Genomic DNA, 23,172 nt, shown 5'->3' with positions numbered 1-23,172 from the left:
CCCCGATCATCCTGAAGTGAGCAATGACACGGCCCTGCTGACCCCTGGGTCATCCTTCAAAACCACAGGTGGTTCACCATAAATTACAAATGATTCAATCTGGATAATGCAACCAAACCTATGCTATTAACTGCATACTATACACTTATAAAAAGCACTAGGCAATATGCAATGATAATCTAGTATTTTCTAAAGGTGATGTCTTGGCTGGAATGAAATTTCAGCAGAGTTTGAAACTGTTGCATTGAGATTTTGTGCTCAGACCTTGTAATGTATCTTGAGTTGAGTTAAAAGCCTCTAAGGACACAATCTCCTTGGGTTTAATTGCCATCTGAAGCTACTGAAGGCTGAAGGACGGATTCAGAGTGAAGGTGAACGAGTCCTCCAACACAATCCAGTTACAGTATATACTTTATAGCTTTGACTCCATTGGGTGAAAGGATTGCAAAACACTATAGTTGAGATTAAATAATAAATTTGAGATTAATACTAACATAGCGCTGCATAGAATCTATATAGGATAAGAAATGCCAAACTCCCACAAAAATGCACAAAAATCAAAACTTTAGAACAAATAATAAGAGTTCAGATGCCAAGAGACAATTCAGGACCTTGGACAGTTCAAGACCCTCCAAGGGGAGGATTTCACCTTTGACTCGAGCAGAAGAAGTCAAACGGACATCTGGTGTCTGTGAACTCATATGTATATTTACTGCTGGTTGAGACAGATGGGACTACCAATGTAAGATCAAACTAAATGGCAACAAGAGACAACCATCAGACATTTCCTAATCAAACAACACACTGGTGTAATGATTAATATTGAGCTGCTGCTATTGATTTATTAAAGCAGACCTTTTAAATTTAGCATGCAAAACCACACTAAAGTGTCCTTTGGGAGCAACAGAGATTGCACTTACTAAAATGGACTATTGTGAATCTCAGAACAGAGGTCTGGGTTAACAAGTGCCATAAATTAGCATCTTTATTCATGCTAGGTACTTCAACGGTACCATGTCCAAGAAACGTTTGGTATTTTCTTGTTAGGCTAGCACAAACCTTTTTTTTAAGAAACAAAATCAGTCTATTTTAAACTAAAAGTTGACTACTAATTTTAGCCAGATCATTTTAAGTTAAATTAATGAGCTGTTTATAACTTTAAAGCATCAACATTTAGACAGTAGGTGTTTTCTATAAAGAATTATATTGAAACAGTACAAAAACACTTACAAAAAAAGTACCAAAAAGTACCTTGGAGTACAATGTAAATATTTCATTATCAAAGTACCATGGCATGACCATGTGATTACCACTGAAATGCAACTTTACAATAGCATACTACTTTAAACACAAATTAGTAAGTACATTCTATAAATATTAAAACAATTCTCCTTAAGTCTCTGTAAAATGGCTGTATCTTGTAGGCTTATATTAATAGTTAACGAAATAGCTTTTAAGTAGTTTATTTTTTACAATACATCCTATTATGCCGAATGCAAAACATGTGTATAATAATGAAGAATGCATAAAAGTCTAATTTATTCATGCAATTCAATTTCATTCGACACATGCATATTAATTCCAGGTGCACAGAGCGTTCAGTGTTCAGCATTGATGCGAAGAACCGCAGCGTTCTTAAATGACTGCGCAAGCGTTCAGAAATAAACGACACAACACAAGACGACATGTCTATCCGCATATATAGATACAGGTCTCATTTCTACAGCTAAATAAGAACAAAGTCATGCGTTAAGACATACCAAACACAGATGAACGAGAATCCAGCTTCTCACGATCCACCACTCTAGTAAAACACAATAACGGTCGGTGATCTGTCTGAATCAGTTTAGGGAGTCGGTTCGCTCGGCGAATTCGTTTCAGCGAGTTCACCGCGTCTGTTTACAGAAATCCTTTTACGAGGTGTTTTCGTGTAATTAAATAAATATTTCGATACATATTTTGAATACGTCATTCATATGGTGTGCCTCAGTCTATTATAGGTAGTGGTTTACAAACGCACTGCGAAACAGTTCAACCGAATAAAAAAGAATCGGTTCGACAGAATGATTCGTTCTCGAATCGAACATCACTATAACACAAAGGTATCGGATGAACACAGCCAGTGTTGTTCTGCGGGTGTATCAGATGGGGGATGGTCAGTCAAGAGACCCACTTTACATATTAATGACCTCTACTGAAATGAGCACTAACGAATAGGTGACCAATGCAGTAATACATCATTTTAAATATTATTTGAATGATTTCTCATTCTCGTGAAAGACGTACAATTGACTATGGTTCAATTAAACTCTTAATTCAGTCCAAGTGGCAAAACAACTGGTGTTTGGGATGATTTAACAACAAAAAAGCACTGTGGCAGTACAGTTATGTTAATAGCATGGTGCTATGATAGTGAAATTCATGTACTGTGGTATTTATTTACACTTCACTCAGGGTATATTAGGGTTTATTTTTGCCACCTATTGGTGAAACATTGCTAATGCATTTACTTGAGCTTCAATGTGTTGTTGGGGTCAGCGGTGTCATCATACTGCAGTAAAACTAAATGTTTGAGGACGTCATAATATCGAACACAATATTCATGAGCTACTTTGCATTTTCATTTGCATTTGCACTCTTTAAAAAAGTTTAATTCAAACCTGTACAGTATGTGCACTAACCGGTTCTGGCATATATCTGCTCCTAAATGTAATATTACATGAAAAGAATTCGACTGCAAAGTCAGTGCGGCACAGGTGGTCCGTGTATGAAAGCAGATGGAGGTGTTGCAATGTTAACTTCTCAATTTGTTGGCGCAGGTGGAACAACAATCAAAGCTCCTGTAAGGTTCATTCCCATAAGTCCACAAACCTCAGGCACTAAACACATCACCGCCTCACAAAACAGATGGGGAAACAGGAAAACTCTGTTCGCTGCCAAACGCAAACTGCCAGAGAATTGTGCTGAGCGCTGAAATATTAACCAGTACATCTCGTTAACGCATCCAATGAAGATTTAATTTAGTTTTAGCGATTGAATGGAGCCATTGCTAGTGAAATTCTCACAGATCTGATGCCAAATCAGAAGCTGAAACTTTAAATTTAACTGTTCATCTTAAAAACAGCATTTATTTGATCTCTCTCATAACATAGGCCTACTTTCAAAGGTCAAACTATAAAGATTGAGAAAAATTTACCATAATAGTAGACCATACATAATACATGCCAAATTAACCCATTAAGTGCCATAATTGAGAACAAGGTCAAAGGCCATATATATAAGGAGGATATACACTATATTGCCAAATATATTGGGACACCCCTCCAAATCACTGAATTCAGGTATTCCAATCACTTCCATAGCCACAGGTGTATAAAATCAAGCACCTAGGCATGCAGACTGCTTCTACAAGCATTTGTGAAAGAATGGGTCACTCTCAGGAGCTCAGTGAATTCAAGCGTGGTACCGTGATAGGTTGCCACCTGTGCAATAAGTCCATTCGTGAAATTTCCTCACTACTAAATGAGGAAACATCACTGCCTGACCTCACAAATGCGCTTCTAGAAGAATGGTCAAAAATTCCCATAAACACACTCCTAAACCTTGTGGAAAGCCTTCCCAGAAGAGTTGAAGCTGTTATAGCTGCAAAGGGTGGGCCAACTCCATATTAAATCCTACTGTTTAAGAATGGGATGTCATTAAAGTTCATGCGCACGTAAAGGCAGGCGTCCTAAAACTTTTGGCAATATAGTGTATCTTTATTGTTAAGTTGCATGCTTACTTCTCATGTATGATGGATGTGGATGACCTCTATGTCACTAGACAGCAACCTTGAGATATAAAGATTATCCTTTAGCATTCGACTCAAAAAATAGCAGGGCAGAGAAATGACAACTGAATCAAAGTGGTTGTGACTGTATTTGATGTCACAACAGGACAATATTTATGGGTAAAACAGGCGATGTCGGAATTGTATTGGTCGCTGTTTTGCATTCATACAACGAATTATGACTGAGGACATTCACTGCATTTGTAATATACTGTATATACTACTACCGTTCAAAAGTTTTAGAAATCTGTAAGATTTTTAAATGTTTTTAAAAGAAGTCTCTTCTGCTCACCAAGGCTGCATTTATTTGATCCAAAATACAGTAAAACAGTAATATTGTGAAATATTATTACAATTTAAAAAAAACTGTTTTCTATTTGAATATACTTTAATATATAATTTAGTCCTGTGATCAAATCTGAGTTTTCAGCATCATTACTTCAGTCTTCAGTGTCACATGATCCTTCAGAAATTATTCTAATATGATGATTTGCTGCTCAAGAAACATTTCTGATTATTATCAATGTTGAAAACATCTTTTTCAGGATTCTTTGATGAATAGAAAGCATTGATCTGAAATGGAAAGCTTTTGTAACATTATAAATGTTTTTACTGTCACCTTTGACCAATTTAATGAATCCTTGCTGAATAAAATTATTAATTTCTGTCAAAAAATAAATTCTTACTGACCCCAAACATTTGAATGGTAGTGTATAATATTACAAAAGCTTTCTATTTCAGATATGCTATTCTTTTTAATTTTCTATTCATCAAAAAACTGTTTTCAATATTGATAATAATCAGAAATGTTTCTTGAGCAGCAAATCAGCATATTAGAATGATTTCTGAAGATCATGTGACACTGAAGACTGGAGTAATGATGCTGAAAATTCAGCTTTGAATCACAGGAATAAATTACATTTTACAATATATTCACATAGAAAACAGATATTGTAAATTGCAATAATATTTCACAATATTACTGTTTTTACTGTATTTTTGATCAAATAAATGCAGCCTTGGTGAGCAGAAGAGACTTCTTTCAAAAACATTTTTTAAAAATTACTGATCGGTAATGTTAGTATAAATTTTTATTATTTATAATTTTTAATACGATTTTGTGAGAAATTAATACTACCTCCAGCTCACTAGCTGGCGCATCGCGCTGCACATGTGACGCATAAAGCGCAGCGAAACAATACAGGAAGAACAGCTGATGACGTTCTTTCCGGCTCCGGTCTCTCAGCAAGAGTAAAGGTAGGCCGAAACAAGAGCCAAAAATCCGTTCAAAATCTTCATCATCTTACTATTTTATGTGTCGTTTCAAGCGAATTCGATTTGAATAAAGTCCTTATAATGAGTATATCTCAGTCTTGAGAAAATATGCAGAGGGGAAATTCTATATATAAGGCAGGATATGTTCCTGTCTTGTACGGTACGGCGCGAGAGTGTTTCACGGCTGGTATAAAGTCACAATAGTAACGTGAAATAAGAAAATAACCTTGAATAAAAGATTTATTGTTGTTGTTTCAGAAAAGAAATATTTTAAATGCCGAAATACGCCGAATACGTTTAGGCGTTTAGCATGAACATCATCGTCTAACGTTACTAAAAGTACCATGCTATTACTATGATATTTTCTTTTAGCTATGGTACTAACATGCACATAATACGATACTTCAATATGATAGTCGTGTGATATTACCATCACTGTACTACAGCAGTACTTCCTTGTATGTGGCGTTTCGTTGATCTAGTGATGATAGAATTGATAGAAATAGTAGGGTGTTTTTGAATAATATACCATGGTACTGTTTGTCATATATTATGTAAATGGTTATGTAAGATATGCCAAAGAATACCGTGGTGTTTTTGGTAAAACTAGGGTCTCAAATGTTGGCTTAAAAATCTCTTAGAATTGCTTAAGTTTGTTTCTATATTAATATACTGATGATAATTGATAAAATATACATTGAATGCAATGCAAGTCACATCTGCCAAATGCATAATGTAAATATCATAAAATGTATGAATACATATCATGCTCATGATTGTTTTTTTTTTCTCTCTCTGCAGATGTTGATGCCCAAGAAGAACCGCATTGCTATCTATGAGCTCCTCTTTAAAGAGGGCGTCATGGTGGCCAAAAAAGATGTGCATCTTGCAAAACATCCAGAGCTCGCCGACAAGAACGTACCCAACCTTCATGTGATGAAGGCTATGCAGGTGAGTCCTTCTGACCATCATTAATGGATCAATCAATGACATTATGAATGTATATTGTAGGGCTGCAGCTAATGATTATTTTGATAATCGATTAGTTGGCTGATATTTTTTCGATTAATCGGATTTTGACAAAACACTATTCCACATCCTGCCCAATGCTGTCCTTCAAACAAACGTGCCAGTTGAATGCTATAAAAACATATATATGCGCTAGAGATGTACCGATGTATCGGCCGATTGTTTAAAAACTGCCGATGGTCAGGGCCGATTATATCCTGTCAATCAAAAGGGTGCGGAAAGATGTGTTCAGACTGCATGAATTTTAATGCATTAATAGTTTAAAAATAGTGATGTTAAAGCAGGCTCTTTTTGACCCTATGAATCACCCGGAGTTCAAGCCAGGGTTGCCAGGTCTGCGTTTTTTTTTTCCTACATCAAATATTATTTGTAGCGCCTCCCATCCAATAATCACAAAAAGATTCATGCTTTATTACTTGTGATAAGAATTAAAGTTTCAGTTTTCAAATTCTGTCCATTTTATCATGAAATTCAAACAATAAATGCCGTTTGACGCTCTTAAATGTGGCGTGTCAGATCGCTGTAATGCCTCAGTTCAGGCGGCAGCGCAGAGCGCGAGTCTTTTCTTCCTCTTCAATACAAGTTATATCTCGAAAAACAGGTATGTTGAAATATATAGTACAATTTACAAGAATGCATCATGTCTCATGTACTCTATTTGTGTTTCAACTGGGAAAGACGTCAATAAAACAGCTTGTGAACAGTGTCACGTCACTTTTGCCTCAGGAATGTTTTCCAATGTTCACAGATCCTTAGCTATATATATATATATAAAAAAACACGAGAGGAGCTTATTTACTGTTAATTATATGTTTGTGCAAATTTGCCATGAAGACAAGTGCTTATGAAAACTACCTTATGTGATACTAAGTTTTATACATTTCAGTTTTTGAGTATAATTATATCTGAAAATAAACAGCAGCTGAATATAATACCTCTGCCGTTAATTGTAACCTCTAATATTGTAGTGTACCAGATGAGAGGGTTCCCTGTATAGTTTGCAACATTATTTGGGAGAGTTTTTTCTTTTTTTTTTTTTTTTTTTTTTTTCTTAAGAAAAACCAAACTATCGGTCGATTTCATTCTGAATAATCGGCAGAGAAATTTAGTATCGGTGCATCTCTAATATATGCAAAAGAGCTATAAAGCATTTTAAATCCCTACATTAAAAATGAAGATAATAAAGAAAAACAAACACAAACTCAGTGTTAAAAGATAAGAGGAATATTCTGCAGGAACACATTCACTCTTACTGTAATTTCTTTATCCTGTAAATGTAAGAAACGTCAATTACACACAATTATCCCATTATAGTTACCACTCTCATAAAATACATGTTGACTTTTAAAGCTAAATTTAACATCCAACAACAGATATTTCAGCAAAATTAATATTTATGTGCTGAATATTAATTGTCTCCCTCCCTAATGCGTCCCGTCTGTTCGACACGCAGATGCGCTGGTGCTTATTCAGTAAAGTTTGTAACATTTACAGATAAGGATATAACCGTAAAATGAAAGTTTTGCGCTGAGGAAACATCACACATTAAACAGCACGTGCATCTGTCAAAGCGTATGACAGGGAAAGCCATGTCACAACATTACACTAATGCATTAGCTTGAAGCTTAAAGAATTCTCATGTTTTGGGCAGCTTGGATCACGTACCTTTCCCGCAGCAGCTGACTGTTTCCTCCACTATTTTTAGATGCATTTTGTACATAATGCGTTTAGTGCTGTAATTTGGAGTTTTCTGTGCACGGTGGGCAGATGCGAATAATGACATACGTTGTCCTATGATTTTCATTATCAATTTATTATCGATTAGTTGTTGCAGCCATAGTATACTGAAATACTTTTGCCTTCCCAGTCTCTGAAGTCATGTGGGTACGTGAAAGAGCAGTTTGCTTGGCGCCACTTCTACTGGTACCTGACCAATGAGGGCATCCAGTACCTGCGGGACTTCCTCCACCTGCCCCCGGAGATCGTGCCCGCCACCCTCCGCCGCCAAACCCGCCCAGAGACCGCCAGACCCCGTCCCAAGGGTAAGATGGTCATCTTTTCCTCACTTAACCAGTTTCAATTTGAAATGCTTTTTATTTTTCACCTTCATGATGTTCCAAACCCATGAACTTGTCCATTTCAAGTCCATTTCAAAGACCTTGCTAAATCAAACGTGGTGTTTTTCAGGTCTTGAGGGAGAGAGACCGGCTCGTCTGGCCCGTGGTGAGGGAGACAGAGATGCTTACAGGCGGTCTGCAGCTCCACGTACGTACACAATACATACTGTTGACATCAGCATAATCATTAGCTGTGGCCTCTGTGCAGCGTTGTTAAACTAAAACTGTTTGTCCTACAGCCGTTGCTGATAAGAAGGGTGAGGCTGGTGCAGGTGCAGCCACAGAATTCCAGTTTGTAAGTACTGCTGTTTAAATACTATTTAAAATGCAATTTCAGTGTGTGACTAGATTACAAAAATGCAAGCTTGAATAATCCAACTGGGAAATGGAAATGGTGACGCTCACTTTTGGCATGTGCTCCATTTTGTTTGTTTTTTCAGAGAGGTGGTTTTGGCCGTGGCCGAGGACAGCAACCACAGTGATTTTCCACATTATCTGTACAATAAAGTTTCAAAAGTACTTTTGTGTCCGACTCATTCATATATTGGTTGCTGGTAACTGTGAATGCATTCAGTGTGATATATGATGGTTTAATTTCCTTACCTGCTTTGTGTTTTTGACCCATTTTCCTGGAAAGAACCTGTTAGTTAAAATATATATACAGTTGCAAGAAAAAGTATGAGAACCACTTGCAGAATCTGAAAATGTGAATAATTTTAACAAAATAAGAGAAATCATACAAAATGCTTTTTTTTTTTTTTTTTCTTTTTTTTTTGTACTGTCCTGAGTAAGAGATTTTACAAAAAATGTTTATAGTCGACAAGAAAAAAATTTATTAAAATAAACCCGTTCAAAAGTTTGTGAACCATTGGTTCTTAATACTGTGTGTGGTTACCTGGATGATCTACGACTGTTTTTTTTGTTGTGATGGTTGTTCATGAGTCCCTTTGTTCTGAGCAGTTAAATTGAGCTCTGTTCTTCAGAAAAATCCTCCAGGTCCTGCAGATTCTTCAGTTTCAAGGATTTTTTTTGCATATTTGAAGCCTTTACAACAGCGATGATGATTTTGAGATAAGACCTGGTGCATTAAGAGCCAGGGAGTGAAACCTTTTTGTATTTGAAGATCAAGGTAAATTGTACTTAATTTGTCTTCCGGGAAACATGCAAGTATCTTTGTTTCCGAAGGGCAGTACTAAATGATATTTAAACAAAATAAGAAAAATTTGGATATCTTCATCCTGTTCAAAAGTTTTCACCCCCTGCCTCTTAACGCATCGTGTTTCCTTCTGGAGCATCAGTGAATGTTTGAACCTTTTTTATAGTTGTGTTTGAGTCCCTCAGTTGTCCTCAGTGTGAAAAGACGGATCTCAAAATCATTCAGTCACTGTTGTAAAGGGTTCAAATATGCAAAAAAATCCTTGAAAACTGAAGAACCTGCAGGACCTGGAGGATTTTTCTGAAGAACAGAGCTCAGTTTAACTGCTCAGAACAAACAAGAGACTCATGAACAACCATCACACAACAAAAAAACAGTCGTAGATCATCCAGGTAACCACACACAGTATTAACCAATGGGTAACAAACTTTTGAACGGGGTTATTTTAATAAATTCAGCTATTTTTTTCTTGTCGACTATAAACATTTTGTAAAATATCTCACTCAGGACAGTACTAAATAAAAAATAGCATGCATTTTGTATGATCTCTCATTTTGTTAAAATTATTCACATTTTCACAGATTCTGCAAGTGGTTCACATTTTTATCTACACAAGTTTACTCTAGCTTACATATTGCCACTAAAGCGTGACCTTTCAAAACTTTCAACAATGTTACATGAATCAGGAAAATGCAGCATGCTAAACCATTAAAAATTTGACTTTTGAAACAAAACAAATTCACTGAAACCTTGAGGTGAAATACTGGTGTTTATTAGTTGGCACATTTATATTACATTCTCATACTGGTTGATTTCACAATCCCAAAATGAAAAAGCAAAATATTCCAGTGAAGCGTACAGCTGTGGAACTAAAAATGGTCACAGCTTTTGTTTTGAAGCGTTGGGAGATTTCAGTCATAATTACAACATCCCATTTGGACCAATTACATCACGTATACCAGTGCGAACTCTTTATTCATGTGGCCAAATAAAATGCAATCTACTAAAGTTTACATTCAGAGTCACAAGCAGGGCAAATTTAAGGTGCTTCCCGTGAGATTTTCTTCAAAGGATATGAGTATTTCACATGGTTTTGTACTTCAAATGCAGCAGTTAAGATCTCTCATCCTTGTTTTGTAGCATGAGTGTGCTCAGAGAAGGCCATTCACAGCACTGATGTCAGCTAAAGGTGGTTTGGACCACTTCCACTCAATACAGAAGTTGTTCTTTTATATGCTGTTGTGCCGTCGAAAACGAGGGGTACATTAGTATGGCCATCATCACATATATCAATCAAAAAACAGTCCAGATTAAGTAATACATGCTACACTAAAAGTGAAAGAGAAAGACTTGCAATCAGCTGCAAAATCGATGACATTAGTGTTGATAGATATCAAAGGCATGTAAATGTAAATCATTGAGAAATGTATGTTCATTCACTTGTTAAATCTTGGGTTCATTACTCACTTTGCAGTCAGACTAACAATACAAAGATGAAATCTTAAATCAGAAATGTACTTAATAAGGACCTTGCATCATAAATGCACTTAAAACTCCTAGAGGAGCGAAACGATGCAGTTCAGTCTCGAGGAAATAAAACTCCCAGCCTAACGTTTACCATATCTATACATCGCAATTACAAGCACTCGAAATTTGACGTTTTGCCTTTTATCTGTACAAGAGCAATGAAAAGACACCAAAACATCTTTCTAACTACAGTGGCTCAAGATTCACAGTATTTTACCATCCGCTGCTTTCCAAGCACTTTACAGAGCGGCATTTCAAAAGAAGAGAAGATGTTAAAACTTTTTTTATATACTAAAACAATCTGTGCATGTTGATCAAAATCTCGCGATGTTAAGCAGTTAATAAGTTGTAGATGAAGATGTGGTCACTTCTAAAGGAGGTTTAAACCACCAAAAATCTCAAAATCCAAGATAAAGGCCAGAAAACAATTGTTGTCACAATAATATTAAATGGCCAAATCTACTAATAGAAAATTAAACAATTTCAGGGGTCTACTGAAGATCTGTCAAAAGTGCCCTCAAAAACATGATGTGAAATGTGTCTTGTATGTACGCTGCTAGTGCACACTAGAGCTAGTTTTGTATGTATGCACATTGAATTAAACTAAAAATAATAAACTATATAAACATCTTCATTCAAATAGCTCTTTAGGTGTCATCTGAGAGCCGTTACGGTATTAACAAAATGTAAACATCTGCTAATAGCTAAAATGAACATAAAACCGTTTTACTTCCTTAATGTGATGTATTTCAGAGCGAAACAGTATATTCCATAAGAAAAGAAAAATGGCTTAATTTTTTCAGAAGATCAATTGCTCATTCTTGATGGCATTTTTTTTCCACATGGAATAACATGAACTGAAATTAGTCATGCTCAATAATACATTAAGCACATTAAAAAAAGTAAAAAGATGTGGTTCACAGAGATTTGAGATTGCCAAATTGCATTGAAAATTGAAGTATCTTCTTGTGTAGGATTTCCAAGCTACTCGATTTCATTGGCCATTCTATCTACTGTGGCACTTCTTGAAGTCAACATTGTATGCACAACCCATTTTACTTACATATGGCGAGGAATAAAATAAATCTGGAAGTGATTAGATCATGAAAAGCGTTTCATAATTCATACCAGAATGGGTTTGCAGTCAAATTGTGCCGGCACAATATGGTGCACTGATGAAACCAGGCAAGTGTATTAAAAAGTAAATTTTGTTTCCATGCTGACTTTAAAAAGTGCTACAGATAACCCTAACAGCACAAAATCATACCGCCATTATATCACAGTTCGCTTAGGGGAAGTGTTCGTTTCTGCATCACCAAACAGAACTGCAAAAATAATGTCCGAACAATTCAGTTGCAATTAATTGGTGCTGCTAGTGGCACAAAATTACACACAGGATTCATTGTAGATTTTACAATATTAAATTCAAAGTCCTTCAAACATCAGCTATTTGGAAAAAAATGTTCTGAATTAAAAAGTGTGCGCTTGTAGAATTACGCTCCAGTCTAATCAGGTACTAGAATAAATTAAATGTGTTTTTTGGAGGCCCATAAGTTATTTACAAGATGGCAAGACAAAAAAAAATGGTTAAGTTAAGAGCAACAATTTAACACGAAGTACAGGTTAAACATTCATCGCATCACACAAACTCATTAGACAAATAAATACCAGTGTTCATGCAAAACTATCAAGTTCTCACAGTTCCACCATTCACACGACTAAACGCTTTCCCTCACAACAGCGGAAATAGAACCAATGAAAAACTCGTTCACACATACACACGCAGAGGAAATCCAAAGTGTAAAAATACTGAAAGCCACATGCTGACGCACCATGTGTATATTTTTACATCACAACAGTAAAAAGTAGTTCTTGCATTCGTTTAATCACACACTTGGGCCGCTAAAAGGACGTGGGTCATGGGTTTCATTCAACAGTCCGCATGAAAGGAGAATTAAACAGGGAAAAGCAAAAGTATTACATTTACAAAACATCGTTTTGAATATTCAACCAACACTCCTTTGCCACCTTCTTGGAGCTCAAAAAGCCTTGGCAAACCGTTGTTTTTGTGTCTTTTTTTTTTAAAGAAAAAGAATCCAAATAAGAACAGAATAATGAAAGTAAGAGCAAGAGTGGTGGAAGCATCCGGAGTGTCTGTGTTTTGCATTAGTTATCTGATATCAGAGACGGAGCTCTGATTAATGCTGTAGGTGGGCGACATATCTCCGCCTATCGTTGCCACCAGGGGCGTCCCGTTACTGTTCAGACAGCCTTCCTGTAGAGCCGTGAAGTAAGTGGCCTGTACTGGTTTGTGACACTGCAATACTTCTATGGCATCGTCAATTTTGAACCATTCCCGTTTTCTCCCTGTCAAAACAAAAAAGACAAACAGGTGTTATGACACAAACGGGTTGATGTTAGTCAGCACAATGCAACTGTGTGTGAGTCAATCACAAACTTTTGATTTTAGGACCTTTTAAGGTTTTACACACTTGCACATCCCACAGTGGCACTCATAAGAATATTCTGATATTAAAGGGTTAGTTCACTCAAAAATGAAAATTCTGTCATTAATTACTCACCCTCATGTCGTTCCACACCCGTAAGACCTTCATTCATCTTCAGAACACAAATGAAGATCTTTTTAAGGAAATATGAGAGCTTTCTGTCCCTTCATTGACAGCCTACGCAACTACCACTTTCAAGGTCCAGAAAGGTAGTAAAGACATCATTAAAGTAATCCATGTGACTCCAGTGGTTTAACCTCAATTTTATGAAGCGACGCAAGTGCTTTGTTTGTGAAAAAAAAAAAAAATAATTTACCACTTTATTAACAAAATATTAATCTCCAATGCGCCTGCTCTCGTATCAACACAACATGCATGCGTCGTGATGTGTCGATTCATAAAATTGAAGATGAACGAAGGTCTTACGGGTTTAGAACGACACGAGGGTGAGTAATTAATGCCAGAATTTTCATTTTTGGGTGAACTATCCCTTTAATTAGAATTGGGTCTTATTTGAGATATACACTATATTTCCACAAGTATTGGGACACCCCAACAAATCACTGAATTCAGGTGTTCCAATCACTTCCATGGCCACAGGTGTATAAAATCAAGCACCTAGGCATGCAGACTGCTTCTACAAACATTTGTGAAAGAATGGGTCACTCTCAGGAGCTCAGTGAATTCAAGCGTGGTACCGTGATAGGATGCCACCTGTGCAAGAAGTCCATTCGTGAAATTTCCTCACTACTAAATATTCCACAGTCAACTGTTAGTGGTATCATAACAAAGTGGAAGCAATTGGGAACAACAGCAACTCAGCCACAAAGTGGTAGGCCACGCTCAAGAACAGTGTGCAGAGAGCTTCATGGAATGGGTTTCCATGGCCGAGCAGCTGCATCCAAGCCTTACATCAAGTGCAATGCAAAGTGTGGGATGCAGTGGTGTAAAGCACACCACCACTGGACTCTAGAGCAGTGGAGACGTGTTCTCTGGAGTGACGAATCACGCTTCTCTGTCTGGCAATCCGATGGATGAGTCTGGGTTTGGCGGTTGCCAGGAGAACGGTACTTGCCTGACTGCATTGTGCCAAGTGTAAAGTTTGGTGGAGGGGGGATTATGGTGTGGGGTTGTTTTTCAGGGGTTGGGCTTGGCCCCTTAGTTCCAGTGAAAGGAACTCTTAATGCTTCAGCATACCAAGACATTTTGGACAATTTCATGCTCCCAACTTTGTGGGAACAGTTTGGGGATGGCCCCTTCCTGTTCCAACATGACTGCGCACCAGTGGACACAGAAAGGTCCAGAAAGACATGGATGAGCGAGTTTGGTGTAGAGGAACTTGACTGGCCTGACCTCAACCCGATAGAACACCTTTGGGATGAATTAGAGCGGAGATTGCGAGCCAGGCTTTCTCTCCAACATCACTGCCTGACCTCACAAATGCGCTTCTAGAAGAATGGTCAAAAATTCCTATAAACACACTCCTACACCTTGTGGAAAGCCTTCCCAGAAGAGTTGAAGCTGTTATAGCTGCAAAGGGTGGGCCAACTCCATATTGAACCCTACAGATTAAGAATGGGATGTTATTAAAGTTCATGTGCACATAAAGGCAGGCGTCCCAAAACTTTTGGCAATATAGTGTACATGATGTAAATGTTGCTTAAACACTGCCACATGACGGTGTTAATCTGAATTATGTGTCATGTGCACACTTTATTCATTATATACAATGTATAGAAATATTCCTTCACATACATACATACATACATACATACATACACACACACACACACACACTTCTGGGTGCTATGAGAAACAAATGCAAACATCTCCAGTATTTCCACAGAGGAATAACAGGAAAAGAACATGCATTTCTTAGTTTACTCAGGCTGATTATTCTACTAGATTACTGACCTTTAACCGGCAAATAATATGCATGTAAGTGTCATTGAGGCTGACTCTAGATGTACCGTTCAAATTTTTTTTTAAAGAAATGAATACTTTTATTTAGCAAGAATGCATTAAATTGATCAAAGGTGACAGTAAAGACATTTATAATGTCACAAAAGATTTATATTTCAATTAAATGCTGTTCTTTTGAACTTTCTATTCATCAAAGAATCCTGAAAAAAAATTGTATCAGTTTCTACAAAAATATGAAGCAGCACAGCTGCTTTTAACATTGATAATAATCATAAATGTTTCTTGAGCAGCAAATCATCATATTAGAATGATTTCTGAAGGATCATGTGACACTGGAGACTGGAGTAATGATGCTGAAAATTCAGCTTTACATCACAGGAATAAATTACATTTTACAATATATTCTAATAAAAACCAGTTATTTTAAATTGTAATAACATTTCACAATATTACTGTGTTACTGTGTATTTGGTGATATTTAAAAAAAATCTTACCAAGCCCAAACTTTTGAAGGATAGTGTATTATTCAGAAGTACTAACCAATGTTTACTGAATCCTCCCAATCTTCCAGAACTTCGGTAACAATGAGAACGTAGACATACGTTCTGTGTTTCCTATCTCGATTCTGAGCATAAAACAAAACAATAAAATAGTTAAGACAAGCAGCACAACATTTTAAATGCTTAACAATAATTGATCAGCTTTTATAGAACACCATGCTTTCTCATAGTACTTCTACTTACCTCAAATATTCCTACTAGTCTTCCTAAAGTGCCCTTGACACCAGCCTATAAAACAAAGAATTTTAAGAGACAGTCATTATAATGTGAGGTTCTTCAGTTTGCTGACTGACAGTATGTGGGAATCTGACAGCTGATATGTTTTCAGAGGTCAAGAAAAGACAGTTTGTTTTGATGTAGTGGTGAACTCAAGTAGGAACATGAAGGCCTTCTTCAGTCAGTGACAGTCTACACCCGTCCTGAGTGATAGCGATCCATCATGACGCTCTTTAGGCCAAATGTCATGTACACAACATGGTGGTTGACCTCAACTTGAGTAGTTGATTGCCGTCAAACATGGTCTAAATTTAATCCTGATTATAAAGCGGTGGTCCAAATGTCTGAGACCACTAGTGATTATACTATTACATTAATTTAAAATGTAATATACACTACCGGTCAAAAGTTTGGGATTTTTTTTTTACCTATTTTTGAAAGAAGTCTCTTATGCTCACCAAACACAGTAAAAACTGTAATAATGTGAAATGTTATTACAATTTAAAATAACTATTTTCTATTGTAATATATTGTAAAATGTAATTTATTCCTGTGATCAAAGCTGAATTTTCAGCATCATTACGCCAGTCTTCAGTATATTATCAATGTTGAAAACAGTTGTGCTGCTTCATATTTTGAGGAAACCCTGGTTCATTTTTTTCAGGATACTTTCAAAACAGCATCATATAAATCTTTTGTGACATTATAAATGACTTTACTGTCACTTTTGATCAATTTAATGCATTCTTGCTAAATAAAAAGTATTTAGCAACGCTGAACGCTGATGGCATTGTGTCATGGTACGTTTATAGTCCGCGGTCACTCTTGGCTACTGTCTGGCAGTCGAGGTGTGAAGAGCAGCTCTTAATCTGAGTGTAATGCCCTTTAAAACTGTAAGGCGATCGTCACGGCAGAATGAGCAGCATGTTCGCTGTCTGTCAGGTGGCCAGCGAAAGAAAGAGAGTGTGGCGGATCTCAGCTGATGGAACATTATCACTTCTCTTTATGAGAAACCCCATAGGTTAAGTGTCAGCAGAGAGAAAACCTAGAGTTTCCATCTTTGAACAATGGCTCAAGAAAAAAATTTATGCCTAAACATCAGAGTTACTACAGTTATTGTTAGAATAATGATTGACTATGAAGGCTATGCTCAGACTGTAGCCAAATCGTTTTTTTCCCTCAAATCAGATCTTTTCAGGCAGACTGTCCTGCACTATTAATTGCAAGTGGCTTTCAAAATGGATGCAGGAAAAATGGAGGTGCATCATCTCGCTCACGATTAATCAAAATTAAACCGCAACTGGCTGCGATTTTTTTTAATGCGCAGCTTGTCAGTGAAGCACAGCTAAATACTGCTCCATCTGAAAGCCAGAGGGCGCTCTCACGCAGAAACTCCAAATATGCCCCGCAGAAGAAAGAAAATGCAGGAAATCTCTGTGGGCATCAGGCTATCGCTGTAGCTGAATAAACAGAAGTTTGAAACGCTTTGAATGATTAAACATGTTTAATAAACACACGACTACGACAATATATTTTTTATCAGAGTTCGTCTTAGGTATTTTCATGATAATAAAGTATATTTATAATGCAATACTAATCGACATAGCCTTTATCACTGTATAGAATACTATGAAATGATTTGTTGTGTGCCTTCTTCTGTGTAAGAAGCCACATCATCTCATAGAAGGATGTTATTTCAAAGACTCAACGAACATGAAGTGAGTTTGGAGTAAAAACATGTTATTAAATGTTGTTTTTTTGTTCGAAAAGAGGTTCATAAAAGCTTCTCATGTCTGGAAAGATGTTTAACGCATGTTGCTTTATCAAATGCACGTTATAAGCGACTCAAACTCGCAGTGCTTTCAGATGGAGCAGCATTTACTACTGATCACAGAGCCGTGCTTCACTGACAAGCTGTGCATGAAAATAAAATAATTGCAACCGTTGCAATTTCATAATCGCACTAAGCCAAACGGTTTAAGCACGATTTAGGGTTAATTTCAAATAATCGTGCAGCCCTATTGCTCTCCAAATAAGCGCCCTGTCAAGTTTCAGTGCAGAGCCCCTCCGTCGCACAGGAAAATGCCGAAATCTTCGGACATACTATTTGAACACTATATAAATACTTCCGGCATTTTCGTCACCAGTTTTGACATTATCATTGTGTGTCGTGTTAAGAGTGACGCAAAAGACAGTCTGAAATGCAATTTGAGCAGCCGGAGTGTCTATACTGAGACGCATCTGTAAAAATCTGATTGGAATCCCATTTCAAACCACCTCTATATGTGGTGGGGCTGTGCAATATGGACAAAATAATCATATTGTGATTTTTTTTAATGAATATTGCAATTGCGATTTTATTTGCAATTTTAGCTACTGTTTTTGCTTTTTCAAATATGCTACATTCTAAATGTATTCAGCGCGCAAGAAGTGCATAACGAAACATTTCACAATTAAATAACATAGTATTAACAGCTTGATAAACAGAGATGGCATCTTTTGGTATCTTTTGTCGAGTGTTTGCATTAGTCTTCGGAAGCCGTCTTTACTGACGATGTCCGCAGGCACCATGTCTTTGCATATATATGCCGTTTTGATCTTTTCTCATAAGGCGTGATGCTTGCAAATGCTTGAACAATGGATACATGTTCAGTTGGTTCAAGCTGGCTTTGAGGTGTGCTTTTGTTAGTTTCGATGGACTTTGTCGACATGCATTGATCATACAGTTTTTTATGGCGCTGTTTCAAGTGCTGGAACAGGTTTGTTGTATTGCCCCGTTTCGTTGCAATAATCTCACAGGTCTTGCAAATTACCTTGCTCTCTGACACATCCTCTCTCCTAAATCCAAAATATTCTGAATTAAAATATAAATAAATTAATAAATAAAATTGCAGTCTTATGCGATTTAGAAATTGCATGTGCTCAAATCACGATTGCAATCAATTGCACAGCCCTAATATGTGGAAAAAATCCGATTTCAAGCTTTTTTTTTTTTTTTTTTTTGTTGCTGTCCACACTTTCAAAAACCCATCTGGATAACATCTGGATGTGCAAAAACTCAGATTTTTGCTGGCAGTCTGAACATGGCCTAATACATCAGTCAGGCAATTAATTAGCTGGTATATGGCCATATTAAAATGATCAGGCCTATTAGTCATTCCACCAAGATTTAAAGCAAGAATTTACTGAGCTTTATCTATTTTAAGTAAATATCGTACAAAACAAGTATGCATTTAAGTCAGAAATTCTATGTTTTATGCACATTAGCCATAAAAACCTATAAAGCTCTAACACTGTAAAATGATGAAATCACTGAGATCTCCTACAAACGGTGTGTGAAACTTCAATGATTCATTTCCTTTTATAGAATGTTGTGCATGATAATCCTAGAGAAGTGCATGTGCTGAATAAAAGTCAAACCTCTTCACAGACTTCTCGGGCAGCAGCGACGCTGGGCTCTTCCTCGGGCTCCATTCCTCCTCCAGGAACGATCCATTTGTCTGGATGTCTGCTGCTGCTCACCAATAACACCTGCGTGGACACATATTACAAGGTATCAGTCTATCAGAAGGGCTGAAAGTCAGTGACTGAACAATATACCGGACAGGCCAGTTAATAATAGGCCATTGTGAAATAATCATTGGCCAGTGCTCATTAACAGAAGCGATGGTTCCCCTTATGTCAGATCAAAATCTACCAGCATTTTAACTATTTTTGGGTAAATATTTCATACAATAGAAGTAATTTCAGCATTTTTGTGAACATCTGGGTCTCATTTGTAAAGATGTAGTGCAGGATGATCCTAAATGTGAACGTACAACAGTTTTCCGAAATGTTCCTATGAACAATTTAAAAAAAAATGTCTGACATAAGAACATTTTCACAAGTTTTTGCCTTTCTAAATCCTGATTTGTTCCTCTCTTTTTTGTATAAGATAAAATCCATGGAATTTGGGATCAAATTTGATCTTACGTGCATTTTATAAATGTATAATATATAGATGTTAGCATTATTTTTTGTCACAACTGGAAATTCTCATTTTACCAGTTTGAATGATGCTTTAAAACAACTGAATAAAGTGGTTTAGTTTATAAAGAATTCATGGTATTAGATGATACTTACAAAAAAAAGTATGTATAAGATGTACCATGGTATTCTTGGAAGTACTGTGAGTATGGAAAACCTGCCATATTCATGGAACATATGAATTTCAGTACCATGGTATATTTCAAATCAATTTTACCATCGGATATACCATGAATACCATGGTACTTTTGTTGTTAGTGGTGTTCAAGGAAAATAATAGCATTACCATGTTTTTTTGGACATGGTTACCATAGTACCACTACACAAGAAAGTCTTATCTCAACTGAGATTTAGCACAATCCCACATCAGATGAATGTCAATGAATCAATCAAGCTGTCACCGAGTCGCGCGTTCGTAGTGAAGCTTCATTGATTATTTTTCGTCGCGTCGTTTAACGCTAGGCCAACTCTGCTAACTAGTCCCGGGCTAACCGCTGATAGCACGCCGCTAACGCGCTGCCAAAGCGTTTGAGATTCGCCAGCTGACGCGTTGAGAGGCGCGAACATCGCGCGCTCTCCCGGCGGCCCATTCAACCGTCACTTACTCACCTCCTGCTCGGTCTCGTTCCTGAAGCACAGGCAGGCGGCCCGCTTCTTGTACCCGTCTCCATCATAGGTGCGCGTTTGGTTCGACTTGAGCTTCATCATCTCGGGCTGGGTGTCACGACTGAGATCGGAACCTGAACTTGCCGCGAGGATAGAGAGGCAAAGTCCGCGAAATGGAAACCCCGCGTGAATCACTGAAAATAGACTCTTCTACGCTTCATTTTTCCAAAGCCGAGCGCATCTCGGAGACAGACGCCATTATCAAAACCGCTACGGGATGTGCGCAACTTGCACAGCGCATACTGATAAAAGGCGCGTTCTAGGTTTTAAAGAATAAGGCCTGCGGATATGAAATTGCGCATAGTAATCTGTTCATTGTATACACGTTATATTGTTATTAATTATAAATGTTTTTTTTATTTGTTATTAATTTATTATTGTTATATTAACATTAACAACAACAATATTAATTTGATATAAATCGTATTTAATAAAATTTATTAAAATATTTTACAGAATATACATATGATTAATTTTTAATTTATTATTGCTATTTTAAACAATTATTTTAAGAATATTTTAAGACTCTATACCGTCAAATCATTACATCATACTATGTATAACATCTCTCACAATAAAATAATAAAAAACAAAATCATCATAACCAATAAGTATACAAATAAACAACATTAACAATGACAAATAATTACGAAATATACAGATCAATCAAATGCTACAAATAATAAAAACTCTATAAAAATAGGTATATTTACAAAAATATAATCATTACCTCTGCACTTTTAGTATTTAAATTGAAGTGGATATAAAACATCATAAACATCATAATCATTAAATATAAATCCATCTAATACCTAAAATAATTTTAAATATATATATATTTCTCCCAAAATATATCCATTTTACCAACACAGCAACATAAGGCCTACCAGACTACTCTATGATTATATATTTTGTGTATATAAATGATGACTATACTAATATTTGAAACATGTTTAATATATAACATATAAAACATGTAAATGCATAAACAATTTGAAAAAGTATTTTTTATTAAGATCACACATTATACATGAACAGTTTATAAATCTAATACACATTTTAGAACTCTAATATTGTATTAATTAAATGTCACACACACACACTATGCCCATATAGGCTATTTACTGCTACACGGACGATCATTGCAGAATAAAGGGTATTTCTACTATTGACATTGTCTTGGGCTTTTGCTGTCTTTTCATGACACCATAATACCTGAGGTGAATATTTCAGAATTCTGAAGTTATGAGGACTTAAATGCAGAAAATACAATCCTAAAGTGTTTAAGGAGGATTAATATGGGCCATGATTTAGATTGCACATATATGTATCTCACTCAAGATACCAAGGGAGTGTGTAAATTAAGCTTTTTGGTGCCCTGAAAAGTAGTACATTTGAATCCTTGAGAACCATAGCTTATTGTCACTGTTGTGATCTGTCATGTACACAGCCAGATGATTAAAATAAATCATAAGTATTCCATAAGCACTTGGGTGTGGAAAACCTTGAGCTGATCCCTGTAATGCAAACAGTCCTTTAAGGAATGATGCTGCAAAAAATAAAGTGGGTTGTGTATTTTACATATTGTTGGCAATATTAATACATCTCAATGTTCGATTTTTAAAGGATTAGTTCACTTCAGAATTAATTTCCTGATAATTTACTCACCCCCATGTCATCCAAGATGTTTATGTCTTTCTTTCTTCTGTCGAAAAGAAATTAAGGTTTTTGAGGAAAACATTCCAGGATTTTTCTCCATATAGTGGACTTCACTGGGGTTCAGCAGGTTGAAGAAAATGACCGATGGTTTCTCTAGATAAGACCCTTATTCCTCGTCTGGGATCATGTAGAGCTCTTTGAAGCTGCACTGAAACTGACATTTGGACCTTCAACCCGTTGAACCCCAGTGAAGTCCACTATATGGAGAAAAATCCTGGAATGTTTTCCTCAAAAACCTTCATTTCTTTTCGACTGAAGAAAGAAAGACATAAACATCTTGGATGACATGGGGGTGAGTAAATTATCAGGAAATTGAAGGACATTTTTATTTACTTTTTAGTACCTTGAGTCACCACTTGATGGTGTCCTGAAACATAACCACCTGAGAACCACTTCTATAAGCAAAGTGTTTTAGGGAATTATTTTTTTTGATGTGTAATTTCTTTCTTTACCATTAAGTTTTTATCCTTTTTAACCATTTAAGAAGTGCCAAATAAGGGATTAGTACAATAAATGTCATCATGTAGTTCCAAAACACAAATCTTTTTAGCTGGAATGTCATTTAGCACAGTAATACACCAGCAAAGACGTCTGTTTTCTGCGAATCAGTTTCAAAGTGCGA

At 36.4% G+C, this 23,172-nt stretch overlaps 3 protein-coding genes across 4 annotated transcripts in view; 1 reads left to right on the top strand and 2 right to left on the bottom strand.

Annotated features, from left to right (window-relative positions):
- Positions 1-1,862, bottom strand: part of pacsin1b (protein kinase C and casein kinase substrate in neurons 1b) — a 33,388-nt gene extending 31,526 nt beyond the window's left edge. The window contains exon 1 of one of the 2 annotated variants that reach the window (XM_051897825.1): positions 1,761-1,862. The gene's annotated coding sequence lies outside the window, so the exon portion shown is untranslated. The remainder of the gene's footprint in view (positions 1-1,760) is intronic. The other variant, XM_051897826.1, reaches the window with a different exon arrangement.
- Positions 1,863-4,990: 3,128 nt separating this feature from the next.
- rps10 (ribosomal protein S10) lies at positions 4,991-8,769 on the top strand. The gene is made up of 6 exons (XM_051897805.1): positions 4,991-5,086; positions 5,906-6,055; positions 8,001-8,175; positions 8,321-8,398; positions 8,490-8,545; positions 8,691-8,769. The coding sequence occupies exons 2-6, from the start codon at positions 5,906-5,908 to the stop codon at positions 8,730-8,732; spliced, it is 501 nt and encodes a 166-aa protein (XP_051753765.1). The 5' UTR covers positions 4,991-5,086; the 3' UTR covers positions 8,733-8,769.
- A 1,387-nt stretch (positions 8,770-10,156) lies between these two features.
- On the bottom strand, positions 10,157-21,074 carry nudt3b (nudix (nucleoside diphosphate linked moiety X)-type motif 3b). Its single transcript, XM_051897251.1, has 5 exons — positions 20,775-21,074; positions 19,560-19,670; positions 16,107-16,151; positions 15,904-15,988; positions 10,157-13,300 (listed from the first exon to the last, which is right to left on the bottom strand). The coding sequence occupies exons 1-5, from the start codon at positions 20,871-20,873 to the stop codon at positions 13,104-13,106; spliced, it is 537 nt and encodes a 178-aa protein (XP_051753211.1). The 5' UTR covers positions 20,874-21,074; the 3' UTR covers positions 10,157-13,103.
- Between the last annotated feature and the right edge of the window lie 2,098 nt (positions 21,075-23,172).

This window comes from Ctenopharyngodon idella, chromosome 6 (genome assembly GCF_019924925.1).
Source record: "Ctenopharyngodon idella isolate HZGC_01 chromosome 6, HZGC01, whole genome shotgun sequence".
Lineage (NCBI taxonomy): Eukaryota > Metazoa > Chordata > Actinopteri > Cypriniformes > Xenocyprididae > Ctenopharyngodon > Ctenopharyngodon idella.
Note: the sequence above shows the minus strand (reverse complement) of the source record. Positions and strands in the feature narration are given on the sequence as shown.